Below are 17,248 nucleotides of genomic sequence, written 5' to 3' on the forward strand. Positions count from 1 at the left end.
GCGCACACATTGTAATGGTTTCTTCATCATGAGCTAGTGGGAAGTTCCGACCATCAGCGCGAAGACACTTGAAAGTCCAACTCGGAATATTCCATTAGTGGGAGATTTGAGTGCTCCGATAAGTAGGTTTGACTTCACTCTACATGGAAAGGTTTGCAGTGAAAGATTTAAAAAGTGCACATGAATATGTCACTTCATTGTTTAGGATGTACTCATTAGCGATACTTGGCTATTTTACTTGTGTAGCTAGCGTAACGTTAACCTTCTGGCTAACTAGCCCCAATTTACCAATTCCCAGCTATTCGAAGTCACGATTAGTATCTAGCTGTTTTTAACTCTTGAAATAGAGGACCCCTCTCGGCACTTAATTGGCACTTAAGGCAAAACTGGTTTGGAAAATAATGTGTCTTTGCTGCGGTAGTATGCCATCTCATTATCTGCTACAGGGCTGATCATGAAACACACAGCTGATGGAAGATGGCTGTAGATGGTATGAAGTCTAATTGGAATGGCTGGTAAGTGTCCTGACTGATCAGTGTTTTCTCATTTGGTCTGGGACAAAAGCTTCAGTTTTGCCAAACTTGTTTGGTGGTAAACTGCAGCTTGTCCAGTCAGACCTAGATAACAGGGGCAGCAAAGACGCTGACTCTGGCAGTAGCAGGTGTGAGCATGTATAAAGCTGTTTGATGCTCTTGTATGATGCTGCAGACAAGATTTTCTGTTACTTTATTTTGTCACTTTTGATCATTCCTGTAGTGTAACTTATTGTAGAGATGTGAATTGTTTAAATGTTTTTTTTTTTATTTTTTATTATCTGTTAAAGGGCTGATCCTGATGCACACAGCTGATGGAAAAGGGCTGTAGATGGTTTGAAGACTAATTGGAATGGCTGGTAAGTGTCCTGACTGATCAGTGTTTTCTCATTTGGTCTGGGACAAAAGCTTCAGTTTTGCCAAACTTGTTTGGTGGTAAACTGCAGCTTGTCCAGTCAGACCTAGATAACAGGGGCAGCAAAGACGCTGACTCTGGCAGTAGCAGGTGTGAGCATGTATAAAGCTGTTTGATGCTCTTGTATGATACTGCAGACAAGCTTTTCTATCATTTTATTTAGCCACTTTTGATACTACCTGTAGTCTTCCTTATTGTAGGGAGATGTGAAATGTTAAAATATTTGTAACAAAGTTTTCTGTCCATTAGGATTAACTGCTGCTTAAATATTGTAATGACTTTAAACTGCTTTTTAAAAATATGTATTGATATCTCTGTGTCCAGGAGTCTGGACCGTCCTGCCATCGTGGAGAACTTCTGAGTGACTGTCGGTGTGCTTCTTAGGTAAATAGCATTTCAATAAACAATTTTGTGATTCAAGAAATATGTCGGGCTGTTTTGTTTACTTCTGATTGAAAATGGTTTGTTCATTCCAAAATCCATTGTGTTTTTTTTTTTTTTTTTTTTTTTTTTTTTTTTTTTTTCTTCTTTAGCTCAGAAATTCATGACATGAAGTATTGCACTAAAACAACTTCAAATTGCTTGGATAATGTGATTCTGTACCCACCTTGACATAGATTATTGTAGTTTTCAAAATGGATCGAGGCAGGAAAGTAAATTTAGATTTTTTTTAATACATGCACCAAATGTACCTCCTTGTAATGCTGCAATATGCTCTTTTAGTGTTAAATGATTCATCATTGTATCAACTCACTAAAGCAGTCTAATTGGTTCTGAGTTGACTAGTAGTTTCCTCTTATGAACAAACATACTTAAGAAATACTATATTGAAAATAAAGCTCATAGTAGTAACTCAATGCAACAAAAGTGAATAATCCTGTGAACACTGGCATATAAGATAGGAAACCTGTGATTGGGGCCATGACTGCTCTAGAGCTCTTGGAGACCCAGGTTCCATTCTGACCTGCAGTAGATTCCTGATCCCACTCCTGTCTCATCTCCTCTCAAAGGCAGCGCCCAATTGTATGAACAGTTTGACCTGTGAAAATTAACTGGCAACAGCGCTTTCAATATTGGACATGTGAGCTGGTTCTATCTGCTTAATACTTTTCTGTGCTCAGAAATGCCCACCACACCCTTAAGAATTACACGATAATACACCATAATATGCAGCCTTTCTGGTACCAGTTGTTTCATCATCTGTTGTATCATCAAACGTTCTAAGGTGTTTCATCTTCACTGTTGATAGTCTGTAGTTAGACTCAATGACAAAATGTGAACTGTCTCAATCATCTCAGCTGAGCATTGTGAGGAAGTTTCATCCATTCTAGACATCACATTCTCCGGCTTCCCATGGTCATGGAAATCATATTTTCTAGGCCTGGTAAAGTCATGGAATTCACTGAAAGGCATGACATTACATTTTAACATATGGAAGTATATTGAAATGAATTATGTTCTTGCACTCTTATGTGGATGTTTCTTTGTGTGAATTTCTGCAGTGTGATGGTTTCCACTTGAAGCGGCCTAGCTTATTTATAAAGGGCAGTGGAGTGTAAAAATGCAATTCTGTGTACCTGTAGGTTATGTAAGGTTAGGAAAATTCATTAAGGGCACTTGGAACCCAGGGTGGGAACCCTGCATTCAAAGAGACAAAGAGAAAACTGCATTCATATTCTGAATGGGGTTTGACCTGCTTGAGTTTATGCCACAAAGGGCCACTGGAGCCTCAGCCTCGTTTCAAAGACTGATGGAGAAAATGGTCTGAGAATTTCCATTGATAAATGCAAGTCCTGCCAACCCCAAGTTAAAGATGCAGTCTGATTAGGTTTCAGTTCGACGAAAGGTTGTTGATATTTGAGCTCAACAGCTATCATATAACACCGCTCCCTTCCATACTGCAGAGGCGCCATCTTGATTGGCTGGGTTTGTTTATGGCTTGGTCTGAGCCACTATGTTTGTTTCCCATTTACAGAGGCAGGGCTGTGGACAAACCCCAGAGTGTTTTCAGATGAGATGGAAACCTCTGTTTTGCAGCCTTCCGTTTAAATCATACACAGCCTCAGCTTTTAGTGCAAGGTGAACATTGTTAAGGTGTGAGGTTAACTTTCCATATTAATATCACATATTACACTGCCTGATGCCAATGTATTTATGTTTATTTATTTATGTTTATATTTACTTTATACTGTTACTGTCCCCGTTCAGCCCACTAACTCACACTAGTAAATAGGGTGAATGACTGCACATTTTACTGGACTGCATACACAGTCAATTTAATCCAATACACTTTGTGTCAAAAAATCACTCAGCTGTCCGTTCTGTGTGTGTGGTCAGAATAGATTCAGACAGTTCTGGCTCGGTAAATGGGAAACAAACGTGGCTTGGATCAGGCCACACAGTATTTCAGCCAATCAACAAGTTCCTTCAGAATCGCAGGCTGCATCTTGACAGTGGTACAAATACTACAGAACTCAGATAAGGGTTCTGTAATGGCACAGTGAGCATTTCAAGGGCTTTATATGGATATCAGAACATTCTACGATCAGAATGCTTCATAGTACAAAACGACGAGGCATATATACTTATGCTGATAAGCTGACCTTTGGGAGTTTGATGCAAGACCACCGGCTTTCCTGAGGAATGTAATCAGCTTAATGCTATCAGCTGTGGCTGTAAGCAGCTTGGGTACTGGAATAAGCATGCTACCCTGTGGTTAGAAATCCACAGCCTTAAATCCACTGAGTGCCTTCAGCACATTTGGCGTAGACTGCTGTGAAATGGAACTGATGTGAGGTGTGATACCCTGAGTGTTACGAAAGACTTCAGAAAGGTGAAGCAGATGTTAGGACAATAGTAATATTTACAAATGCACGTTTGTAAACAATGTACTCAACAAATAAATGTTGGGCCTTAAACTATCTCAGTTACTGGTTAACAGATCCCCCCAAAAATTCGCCCCAACCAACTTCTATGTCATACATGATAACTGAGTTTTTTTACTCCAGGTGATAGTCTGTGAAATGGGGAAGTGGGCACTGAAGAGATGACAGTCTAAACTTGTATTAGAATATGCAGCAATGACCCTGGTACCATCCACCCAGCAGCAATGACCCTCACACCAAAATGTATACTTTGATTCAAAATCAAACTCTCAATTAGGTGAAAGTAGATTAGCAAAAAAATGAATAGCAAGTAGGTCAACCTACTTTTTTAAAACAGAGACATCCTGGTCCACCTGAAGATGTGTGTTTTTTTTATGTGGTCTGGTCATTATCAAATTGTTCCTTTTGTGAGTTGTGTATTATTTTGAATGATATATCTTGTCCATTGTCATCACATATTCAACCATGTGTCAAACAGGCCTCACTGATACTCAACAGAATACAATATTTCTGGCAACCAGATATGAAAATGTATGTTATTTTCCTTTTGGATAAATTAATCAAATGACACCATGTTTTGTGTTCTGCAGAAGCACATCAAATAATTGGATTTGTATTAGAATTTGAACTTATTAAGTTATTGTTGTATTATTAGACCCTAACTGTTCTCCTGTAAACATATGAAAATAAAAACGTCATTTAAGTATGTTAAAGCTGTGAAATACATTGCCCAAGCCTAGTTGCACTAGGGAATTTAAAGAATTGTTCTGTGAGCAAACGCAGGAGGGCAGTGAAGTATTCCACTCATCCATGCAGTCGCGGCATCCACAGAGACGGAAGAGTGCAAGGGGGCGGAGTGTGATGATTTGTCAACGGGAGGCTGAGTGAATAGTATTAATCAGTGATTCAGCCTCCGTCTCATCAGTGAAGGACGACAACACATCCTTCACTGAAAGAGGTACTGAGCAGAAGTCTTTAAGTTAGCTAGTTTGCAATTTTTCAATGATGTTGAATTAACGAGCGGGTTACATATTGATATAGCAAAGTCAAATGACTGGCACTGAAGCAGCATAGCAAGATAGCTACCAAAGGAAGCTTGCTAATTTAGTGTTAACGCAAACCGGTTTTACCATTCTCCGACAGCTAACTTAGCTTTGGGATGCCTTCGGAATTGATTCTTTACGGCGTTAGTATTTAGCTGCTTGCTTATTCCGTTGCGGAAGCCTGGACTAACTGCAGTTCTTCATATAGGTTGGTGAGTTTGTGTTTTATTGTATTTTAGGGCTAGAGTTACAGTACATTATTGTGAACTGTGTCAACGCTGACCGCAGTTCAAATGTGCTAGCTAGCTAGTTCGTTTAGAAGCTATATCGATACTCTAACCACGAAACTAGCATAACCCAACATTGTTGAATCATAATAATAATACAAAATAGCTAACTGTTGTTAGCTAACCCTGCTTAATTTGTTAGCCCTACTTATTGGCAATTTGCATTTTGGTTAATGGACGAGACCATGGATTTATAATTCATATTTGCGCTTATAACATTAATCTTGGTTGGTTGTCGATGGTCTGATAAGTCCATATTGCCTTAAATGTGACCGTTTCTTGCCTGAATTTCGTTACTATGTAGCCCAGACACTAGCTCAACTGGCTCAAATTCCATACTACTATTTTATCAATCTGGCTACACGGTAGGAAAACAGAGAAATTAAGTGTAACATATAGCTTGCCATTTAACAGATTTGATAACGGGTGTCTCCAAGAAATTGTCTGGTTAGCCCACTCCCAACTCACCAGCTGTCTTTATTTGACTGACTGTCGTGGGCAGCAATTTAAAAAATGAACTTATTTAGCAAATTCAGTTAGTAATTGGTTGAGCCTGTGATGTTTTGTTAACCTTTTGTTCCATGCAGAGTTATCCTATCGTGATATTGAATTATATCACAGAGTAAAGTAACCTTTAGTTGAAAGTAACCTGCCTTTATCTTCTTGCTGATTGAGTCTGGTAACTCTAAGCTACTAGACGTTTCATCCTTGCAGCCCAGTATGTAAAAATGTAAACGTTACATTAGGTGTACATGTTGCAATAATAGCCTATGCTGGTGTGCCCTGTACCTACCTAACGGGAATCGTGGAACTATCTATCTTTTTAAGACAGGTTTTAAGATACCCATACAACAAGCCATGCTGGTAAATATCATATTGCCTAAACATGCATAGAGATAGCCTTGGTTAGCAACAGTAGTTATATAGGACTCATTTAGTCGTGGTTGTGTTTTTGAGATCATAGTCGCTGGATGATTATTGTCATCACATTCACATCTAGCTATTAGCAAACCCTTCACTTCAAATATGTATGCCAGTTGTGATTCGAACCCCTTCCTCTTTTTAACTTTCCCAAATATCAAACACCCTTATGTAATATTGCGGTGTATGTTCCGTGTAATATGTGTAGACTACAAACAATTCAAAACGTGCATTTGTAATCTCGCCATGCATACGCGCTGGGCACATGTGCCCACCACATTTTGCAATCATCAATCTCGTCCCCACCACTTCTGAGTTCTGACATCTGAAAAAAAAAAAACGTACTACAAGGAATAGTGGCCATCAAGCTGCTGAAAGTTTTTTTTTTAAGTTGCCCGCTATGCGAATGTTTATAAATGTGCAAAGTCCGCAATGGACTTAAACCCGCACCTTCAGACACCGGAGGTCGGGGGTTACACAGTCCCCCTCGGGTTTGTCACGTGTCGCTAGCAGCACATCTCTTAAGGCATTTTTATACTTCTACGATTCTCTCCGTTTTGGTCGTAGAGGGACACTTTGGCACGCCTTGGCACGCCTTGGTAACACCTTCACCCAGGTGTTGCCGCCCATCCGACCCGTCGGAGAGCCGTCGGAGAGCTGGTCGGAGACAAACGCTTTTTTCTAACTTTTCTTAAAGAGACGGAGAGAGTCGGAGACCCACTTGGCTGTGATTGGCCAGCTTACGACATCATTTCCAAAACAACATCATTTCCGGAATCACACATGTCAGGACCTACATTTCCTGTTTTCTGTCAAAATGTTTTAGTACGACTTTGGTAAACTACAAAGCTGCACAGCATGCAGCATTAGGCTACCGTATTTTATATAAACCCTCGAAAAGTACATTTCTCCCGACCACTGTTGGTCTCTTGGCTGGTGGCTCGGTGTTGAAAGTGCCTTCTCCAACCAGCTTCAACTGACATACGTAATTTGCTACGGAGTAATGCTGGCAGCATAATTACTTTGCATCTATTAAATAGGAAATGTATTTCATGTATGTGTAGAACCTATTTAGAATGACTGACTTTACATAAAACGGCAGTGAAAGACATTTGAGTCAAACATTACATTTGCCTCAATGAGGGTGGCGTGTGAGAGCATAATCGGCACGACAACGTTGTACTTATTAGCAGCACACTTTTGAGTTATTGTGAATACGCTAACGCTTGATTTAGCGGAACATCTAGTAAACGTACGTACCACCTGTCTCCTGTTCTGTTGTTGTTGTAGTTGTCGCTCAAATCGCTACAAGCACGTCCTCTGCTTATAACTCAAACTAGTCCAGCAGCTCCACCATCAACCATTGTCTGTTAGTTGCCATCATTCGCTGTTGTGAGGATTCCCGGGAGGAGGCATGTATACAATAAACGACTACCACACACACAACGATTTCTCTAAGATCGTCTTCTTGAAAATTGGGCATTAAAGGTGTCCAGGCAGAGGATAATAAGTGAGTGTGCTCCTGTAGCCTATGTGTTTTTCATCATATTCATGGTTGAAAAGACAGTCTCACAACTGTATGTTGAGGTATCAGAATCAGAATAATGTTTATTGGCATGTGCATGCATTCTCTTGTTGTGTTTCTGATATAACTATAACACTGCATGTGGATTGGTATGAAGACTGCAGTGGGTTTATCTTTCTGCCCCTTACTTCATAGTTCTACGGGTATTTCTGTTCGAAGTGTGTATGCTTTGTTTTATAGTGACGTTTCACGCTAACACTTTTGACAAGGGCAACCGTCTCGTTGCAGATTAAACACATCGGTTTTGTCCTGCCCACAAGCAGCACAAATGCATAGCCTACTTGTCAGTCCACTCTGTCTTAAATTCGAGAGTTTTGGAATCAACTTTTCGTGAGAGCCTGGCAGATGATCATTAGTAAGTGTGCTAATGTATGTGTTTTTCAACATATTCATGGTTGAAATCGCAGTCCCACAACTGTATTGAGGTATGCATGTTCTTGCTGTGTGACTGATATAACTATAACACTGCATGATGTATGATGTATGATGAATACCGTGGGTTTATTTTTCTGGCCCTGTCCTCAGAGTTTGGGGGGTAATTTTGTTCGAAGTGTGCATGCTTTGTTTCATAGTGACACATTCACGTTACCACTTTTTGACAAGGGCAACCGTCTCGTGGCCAATGAGTGCATTGTCATAGCGTTGTAGTTATTCAAAGGTTACCCAGCGATCATTGCAGTATGAATGTGACAAAAATACCAAAGAAAATAAGAACGTATTCATTTTATTGGATCGTTTTATAATAGTTTCTGTATTGTATGTACGATAAGCATATCGTTTTGTTATAAATCGCTACTATGTTTTTCACAAAAAATTGACCACCACGATGGAGATACATTTGCCTACTCAAGTGAATATATAGCATTAGACATGCTATTGTTGACTGAGCTACATGTCTCCAAGGCCTATGTGACGACACCTGCCCGTCAAGTCCTGAAGCAGCATCCGTGTCATGTCAGTGACATTTGGGAGTAAAAACAATCAATGACTTTCAATAAAGAGGTTATGTGGTAGCTACGGGCTCGGCAAACAATCGTTACCCCACCCAGCGGACCGGCGTTGAATAGGTTGAATAGGCTTTAGGACGCATAGCCGTCGGAGTAGTATAAAAGCCCGACCAGTACGTTCAATTTTTTCTGAATCAACCGCCTGCCCCCGCCCGCCCATTTTTTTTTTCGAGGACGGAGAGGGATGCAGAAGTATAAATTAGGCTTTACAGTTTTGGGTCATGAGGTTTTCTCACTGCAGGGTTCTCTATCGGCAGGGTACTAATTGACACTATCCATCCCACTTGTTTTTGGGCATGTTTTTACATTTTAGTTTTAAAGCCTGCACACAATCCCAAATAATGGGATTGGAATTCGGTGCATTTGTATTTAGGCTACGCTCATCATAATAGCAGAGGCAGACACGCGATGGGCCTGTGACGGGTAGGATCCAGAAAATCCCATCTATGTCCCCAGCACTTTTCAACTCGAAATGACACCATGCACCTAAGCCATGCCAGTTCCTGAATGGAATCCCTAAAGGTGCAGTGCAGTCATCTCATGTCAGTTTCAGCAAGGACAATTTATTGCAAAGATAAACGTACTGTAATCAGTATTACCATTATTTTTATTGTAAGAAATATGTGAGAGGACTTTTTCTTTTGTGTGCTGGCATTTGCCACCAAGATTAGTTACAGAACAGAACATAACAACAGATACTCCCCTTTTGTAGTTTATACCAGCACCACCTTAAGTGGTTGAGTACTCTGTGGCCATTGATTAATTCAGACCGCTTTATCAATGAGACGGGCTCCCTCACCCACAGCGGCTGAGAGTGCTCTCCTGCAGTATTACACTGCGGACGGACACTCAAGGTGGTGGGCACGCAGCCAGCTGGATGCAGCCCTCTTCAAGTGAATTGGAGACTATGTGCATCCAGTGAGGCTCCCCCTGTATACATTTCAAATCCCCACTCCCTCACCCCTCAAAAGCCCCACTGTGTTGGCAGCTAGTCTGGTGGCGTAAAGTAGCTGGTTGTAGCTGAGGTTAGGCCACAGCCTACCATAGAGATATCCAGTTATTATAATAGACAGTGTATATGTTATGAAATACTTGAAGTAAATGTGTGTGGTTTAATTTTTTTGGTCTTTGCTCACAGGTTGACGGCACCAGTGGAGGTGGCACCATGGTGCAAAAGTATCAGTCTCCCGTGAGGGTCTACAAGCAGCCCTTTGAGCTGGTTATGGCGGTAAGTGCTTTCAGTCTCTTCAGTAACTGCTTTTTCCCCCCTTTTCCACAACTAATTGTCATTTAGATTGTCTGCATTGATAGACATATGTAGATAATAAATTAATTTGGATGGACAAAGTCCAGTGTCAAACAAGTTTCTGCATTTAGTTTTTAAGTGTCTGAGTGTCTGAGCAAGAATGTTGTACACTGTGTTCATTCTCTTTTGAATGATCTAAGTCTAAGTGTACACTCAAACTTCTTCTGTATGGAAACTTAAGATTATTTGCAAGTGCTGTCAGTACTGTAAAATCTCTACCATAGACCAGTAGAGGTCATGTAAGTTGAGTCGGTGTCCTCTCCTGAATGGAGAATGTGTAGAAGTCATTTCTTTGCGGAGTTGCTAGTCATCCATTTTGCTGCTTTAAAAATTAAACATAGCCGCATAGGCTTTTAGATACCCTCAACCTTTGTTACCACTTAGTGACATGGTTGAGGGGAAGAAAGAAAATACTTCATACATTTTTTCTCAAGGGAGCAGAAGGCAGAACAGCTGCTTCTGCCCCTCTTAGTCCACCCAGTGAGCCGTGATTGCTAGGGCGTTATTAGGATGGGTTGGTTCAGTGGCAATGGAAGAACAATATGTGATGTAGCAGTCACTGTGGCCACACACACGACAGGGGCCAGAAGGTGGTTGCTTCTCCTTCCACTCCATTAGGCAGGCGCCACCTGAAGCAACAGTGTAACCTGAAGCATGCCTGGTGTTCCCTCCCCACGGTAATGGAGCAGAGGAGTTGGGAATGTTCTCTCTCTCTCCCCCCCCTCATATCTGGGTATGTGGAAAGGTAAAGCTTTGTGGGTGGGTGTCCTTTTGCAATGAAGCCTCATCTTGTGTGAGAGCTCTTGAGTGAAAACATGATGGGGCCAGGCAGAAATCAGTTACGGGTTCTGCTTTATAGCAGAGCAGCTGAACAGTGCGTGCAGCTCCCATTTATTAAAGCATTATTCCCCTCCCAGCCTGTAGCCCAGGTTTTAAGCGTGTTGCAGAAATAGTCAGCAAGCATTTCATGTGCTTACACTTCTCATGCACCTGAGGCAGGCGGACTGAAATAGCTGCATGTTCCTGAGGGACTTAGCAGGGACATGACCTGCCTCCAGGGGAGCGTGAGGAAGGGGCTCCAGTAAACTAGGGCATGGAGAAGGGAGAGGATGCTGCAGAGCCCCCACACCCCCACCCTACTGGAAGCAGACCCTGGAGAGGGGTCATGGTGCAGAGGTGGTTGTTATTTTGGTCAAAAAGCCAGTGGGGAGTTTTGTGCAGTATCTTACCTTGTTGATTATGCATTTTTTTTGTTCAGTTTTTCTTGTTGGGTTCACTGGCTTTGCAGGGCGCACATCTGCAGACGCTGCAGAGTAGGAGGTAATGGGCCGTTGCGTACCTCTGGTGGGAGATGGAGACTGGATGTGCAGGAAAACCTTCTGCCTCTGGAATAGCTATTCCACCTCTAGTTTACTCCTACCTTGGTGTCCGTCCTTGTTATTTTTGGATTATCCCTCTTTTGTTGCCTAATTATAAGTTAGAATCCCCTTTGGGATTTGTACCGGATATTGTGTTTGTTTTTAATCCTGGTTCTGCAGAAGGGTGTGTGTGTGTGTTTGTGTGTGTGTTTTTTTTCTCTTTCTTTCTTCTTCTTTTTTTTTTCTTTTCTCCCAAACTCAAACTGTGACCACCCTATATATCCTAAACTGTCAGTGTTGCGAAGACCAGACTGAAGAGGTGTCTGCCTCACACACACAACCAGCTTGTCTGTGCTCGTCAGGACCTGGAATGTTTCTTGGAAAGATATTCCTCTGTTGCTTGAGCCTCCCCAGGCCTTGGTTGCAGCAGCCTGCCTTCTAGACTGTTCTTAACATCAGTAAAGTTTTACACTCCAAGAGGTTGTTTATTTCCTGCCCGGGTCAAGCGAGAGCCAGTTGTTGAACGACTTGTTTATTGCGGTTTGTGTCGCAAAACACAAATCTGCAAAGGCTCTGAAGTGTGTTTTGTTTCCCTACCATAGAAACAAAAGCTGGAAAAAACAGCTGTTCAGGGGCACAGCCCCAAAGGATCCTCTAGAATCCTCTAGAAAGCCTCTGATGCACAGCTGCAGGTTGCCTTACTGAAGGGTGCCTCTGTGCTCGAGCCCACATTAAAGGCAGTTGACACCAGCGTGCCTGCATGCGTGTGAATGGGGGGGATCAGCTGTGTTTCTCACCCTGCAATAGGAAACCAGCGCTTCCTCTTTCGCAGTAAAGTAGCGTCTGAGTGAACAGCACAGTTCTGGAACAGGGTATCCACCCAGTTGCTGCAGAACGCATCAGCTTTAAACAACATTCTTTCCCCGTGACAACCCCAGTAGAACTTCCAGGAGTCTTCCCTGAGGAATGCAGCTTTAGCCAAACGGTGGATGAGGAGGGGGGTCGAGCGACAATAGCTGATATTCGGGGCATGGGCTGCCAAGGCAAAGTCCTCTGGCCCCGGAGAGCCTGACTGGCGTGCTCGCTTGTTCTCTCTCGCTCACTCTCTCTCTCACAATAACAGGAAATTGAGCTGATCTTGCTGTTGCTATTACATCGTGCCGTCGTCCACGGAGCTCATGAAACAGAAGTTCCCCCTGAGACCAGAGAGGAACGATGCTGACCCGCCCAGTCATTGTTGTTTCAGGTTGGACGGGTGCCGCTCCTTCACTAAGCAACCCTCCAGCCACCCCCACACACCCCCCCCCAACCCACCACCCCCACACCCCGCTGCTGTGCCGCCACATTAAGGACATAAGCCTGCTTTGTCTGTTTAAATGAGCGCCTGTGTAATCTGCGGGGACAAAGCTCCATTGGCTTCCGCGTTAATGTGGCGGAGGGGACAGGATGTGCCGGGACACACTCGTGCACATCGGGGAACCGTCAGGAAACCGGGCTGATTATGATGTTTTTAGGCAAATCCTCCTGTCCTCATACCGTCGCCGGCATACAGCAGAAACACGACTGCTTTTACCGCTTGCACAATCACGTGTATATAAAATGAGACAAGCATAGAACTTTCCAAGGGAGAATGTGATCCCTCACTCAGTTCAGTCTTTAGGCAGACAGGAAACACCCTGATGCCCTGCACTGATGAATCTCTAACAGATTGCTGGACTGAGTAATGTGTAAATTGTAAGTACAGGGGCCCTCACCCCTCCTGTAACAGGCCATATTTGGACAAGAGAGGACATTGGTATGTAGACCCTCACTCCCCATAGCCTCCTTTATCAACAGTGCTGGCTCCTTCTCCGTGTAATCAAGGCTGAAGTGATCCTTGACCCGAACACAACAAAGCCCTTTGAAACCCTTCTCTGGTTTGGCTGTCAACACTGTAAGAATACGCGCAGGTAAAATGTGCTGACCATCATTCAGCCAGTGCAGGAAATGCACAGTGCAGGCTGTTTCAAGCATGATTGGTTGTTCAATGACCGGTAACCGAAAAGTCAAATTCACCTTTTTGTTCTGCAGAGATGACCTCAAGAATGTCCTTTCAGTTTGTATCTGTAAACTGATTCCTGGTACTACCCTGAGGACATGGCCTGTCTGAGCACTGTGGGGGAAGTGTTTGTCCCCCGTGATGTGGTTTGAGCTCGCAGGCGTGCGTCCAGCCTTCGGCAGGGTGACCGTGATAGCAGGCAGAAGGGTTCATTTGCTCTACAAAGCCTCCTAATTTCGCCCATAACAACTAGTGCAGATCAAAGCGTGTTTACAACTTTCCCCTCGCTACGGAATTCTGATGTAATTTGGAATGCAGTCCAGTGCTCCAACAGACTGCATTGTGTGAACTGCTTTGTTATTCGCACACACACAGCCGTACAAGGTCTACAATCAGAGAATGAAAAGTCAAAGTAATGGGTGTGCTTAAAGGAGGGGTTTCAGCAATTCTGGAGAAAAAGGGTTGATAATTGAACTCAACAGCCAAACAAGTACACCTCTCCCTACAGTACTGCTGCACAACCCGTAGGTTTGTATCAGCTAAGCTAAAAAGAAAAAGTAACATTACCTACCATAGCATTTTCAATTATGCTTCAACTCAAATAATCCTACTGTGCAAACCTCTGTTTTAAGGTCTCTGTGTCCTCTTTGGCTGTTTCTCAGACATCTCGTCTTCTTGACAATGCGATTATTTGTGCGGAGTATAGCACGTAACCGTGTCTCACTTCCCCTCAGAATTACTTACTGCACCTTCAGGGTGCTCCATCTTTAAAGATATACCTATAAAGATTTAAGTGTTTTGACTCAGAAATTACTTTTTTAATCTGGGAACACTGGAAGCGTTTCGTTTTGTCTTAACAGGTGTCAACTAGTCGGGACTGACCATTGATTCTGATGTGATCTAGTATTTATGTTCTTCGATGTTCCAGCCTCTACTTTATCTAGAACAGATAGGTTTTGCCTTTTTTATTTATGTATTTGTTTGTTTTATTTATTTACACATTCCATCCCTCCTAGTTTGTGACAGTTCATTTGCTGCGTGTGTGGGAGTCAGGCGGCTGGAGAAAATGCTGGTAACCTGAAAAATGCACCTCAGCACTCGAACATTCATCCCTGAGCCAATGCCAGCACTGCAGGTCTTAGTCTCTCCACCCCCTCGCTCACTGCAGTTGGCAGAGTGTTTCTGCTGCTCACTTGACCCATCTGAACGCAGCTGACAGCCTGCCAATATCTTCAAAATTTGATTCAGAACTTTCATCCCCCGCTGTAGAGCAAGTGCGTCAACACCGATGCCCGCCGAGGTAATTCATTTATCGGATCCAATAGGAAATGTCAGCCTCGGCTGAATGAGCCCAGAGAGACATGTGGTGCGCAGAGGGATGAGCAGCCTGCTGCCACTGGGAATTTTCCACTCTGCGTCTCTAGGAAGGGGTGATGACGGCTGTGGTCTGGACGCATGTTTTTACATAAGGTTTTGTAGGGCTGAATAGTACCCCATCCCCCCCACCCATAGCCTTCCTCAGCCCTCATCTTGCAGGTGATGACACACACATACTCATACAGGCGCACAATACATTGTGTGGGAGTGCTGATGTAGTACAGGATGACTCCTGTGGTCTGTTAAACCTGCATCTTTATGTTGTCTGACTCATCACTGCATGGAAACGCGCACACACACACACGCGCACACACACACAGTGTTATGTGGGCAGTCAGCCAGCATGATTCCTGACCGCATCATTCACACTCTGTTTCCCCGCAAGCACCCCTTGCTGCGCCGAGCTTACATCACAACTCCATCCATCCTTACGGGCCAGCAGTGGACGTCAAAGGTCAGGCCCCCTTGTTTGCGCCACTGAGCTTCCAGTAAAGGATGTGCTTAATCAACACAGTACACATTTCCAGGCAGTGCCCAGCACAACACCATGTTCAGCATGTTATCATTTCAGCAACACCATGCCTGATTTGTACACTGCAGCATAAGCTGTGGCAGCGTTTGCGGAAATGGCACCCAGGCAGCTGCAGTTGTAGATGTGAGATTGAGAATATTTTTTTTTTTCGTTGTTTTTTTTGTTGCTGTGTTTGCTGAACCAACAGTAAGGACAACCTTGCTAAATATATGCTACTAACAATGGCTTCTGCCATCCCTGGTGCGTACCAGCTTCCCCCTCACAGACCGCTAACCACATACTGTCTTAGCTTGAGCTTACTTCCTGTTTTGATGGGGAAGGGCGCATGACTGCCTACAGAAGGGCTTCCTCTGCCACTTAGTTGCCATTTAAACAGCTCCCTTCTCCTAGTCAAGACCCCCCCCTCCTTCACTGTTGCCTTCTCTTCATGCTCATGCAGACCTGCCGCCCTTCTCTAAAGATCACAGTGGCAGGAGTAGGCCAGGGATGAATGTGATGCCAGGCTGGGAAGAGCCCTGTATCTTTCCATCCCTGGCATCCTGCATCAGTCCAATGGCGGCGTAATCTCCCCAGATCTCTTCGGCTCATTGGCCTCTCAAACTGTAAGAGAAGGGGACACATTCACACCTGTGGCAACACAATCGGCTGCTCTTGATGTCTCCAACCTTCAAAATATTCATGGAGAAAAGAAAGCTACCGGCGAAACTATATTGTTTGCATTTGAATGGGGTGTCAAATGCTAGCTAAGTACTTTCAGTTTCAGGTTTCGTTTTGAAGTTGTTCAACCAGACCAGTGAGAAAAGTCAATAAAGGGCTAAATACCCTCCTTTGCTTTGTGAAGGCCTCCATAGAGGCTTTTTATCTAAATAAAATGGTAATAACCAGAAACCCTTTGAGTTATACACGCTGATTTTGTGCTGGGATGTTTAACCGTCTTTGCTGTCCTTGTTTTGTTAGCCATTTAAACGCTTGTAGGATGCCAGCGCGGGTGTTTCTGCATCATTTAGGACACAAGTGAATTCCCTGCCCTCTCTAAAACCTCACCGCTGCTTTAAAAGTTCCCATCTCGCTTCTCCTCCTCACTTGCTCAGCAGTGACCTACTTCTCTGCTTCATTTCCCATTTCTTCATATTGGAGGGTAAAGAATACATTTGTGGTGAGACAGTTTTGCAGATGAACTACTTCATGCGTTCCTGGCTCTTTTTTTTTCTCCTCCTCCTGCTGCTGCTGCTGCTGTCCTGGTTCCGTGCAGCCTGTAGTCTGGATGTAATCGCGTTGTGTAAGCAGGCGCCTGTGAGGTCTGTAGTGTTGGCCTCCTTTGTGTACATGTATGTGTAATCTCCCTCTGGCACAGGGCCATACGTAATGGACAGTTGTACAGCTGGGCACAAGGGCTTCATAAGCACAGGCTCCTATCAGAAAGTTGCAAGAATCGGCCACTTGTGACTTACTTACACACACACTCACACACTCACACACTCACACACACATACTCTCACTCACACACATATATACACTCAAACACACTCACACACATACTCACACACAGACACACACACACTCACACACATACTCTCACTCTCACACACACACACATATACACTCACACCCCCTTGCTCTCAGGGCATTAGTGTCTACCCATCTACCCTCGTCCACAAACACTCCTCCCTAGTGTACTCTCCGATTTGCTGGTGTGCTCTCCGATTTGCTGGTGTGCTCTCCGATTTGCTGACCTCAATTGCTTGGCGCGTGTTTGACCCCCTGTCAGTGGACCCCGCAGCCAGTTGCCAGCGTAACAGGTCCCTGAGCAATCTGTTTGAACACTACAAATGTAAAGGCACTGGGCAGGCTCGTCCCTTTGACGTTCTGACCAACACACACATTCCTTCTCTTTTGTATTTTATTGTTGGCATAAAATAATGCAATTTGAACTATACAATTTAGTCCATTCTTCCTTTGCT

At 43.6% G+C, this 17,248-nt stretch overlaps 1 protein-coding gene across 1 annotated transcript in view; it reads left to right on the plus strand.

Moving 5' to 3' along the window:
- Positions 1–4,771: 4,771 nt before the first annotated feature.
- Positions 4,772–17,248, plus strand: part of LOC308378079 (SEC14-like protein 1) — a 35,810-nt gene continuing 23,333 nt past the window's right edge. Inside the window, exons 1-2 of the mRNA XM_080854889.1 lie at positions 4,772–5,084; positions 9,815–9,904. Coding sequence (XP_080711015.1) covers positions 9,842–9,904 — 63 coding nt within the window. The 5' untranslated portion in view covers positions 4,772–5,084; positions 9,815–9,841. The remainder of the gene's footprint in view (positions 5,085–9,814; positions 9,905–17,248) is intronic.

This window comes from Sprattus sprattus (assembly GCF_963457725.1).
Source record: "Sprattus sprattus genome assembly, chromosome: 1".
NCBI lineage: Eukaryota > Metazoa > Chordata > Actinopteri > Clupeiformes > Clupeidae > Sprattus > Sprattus sprattus.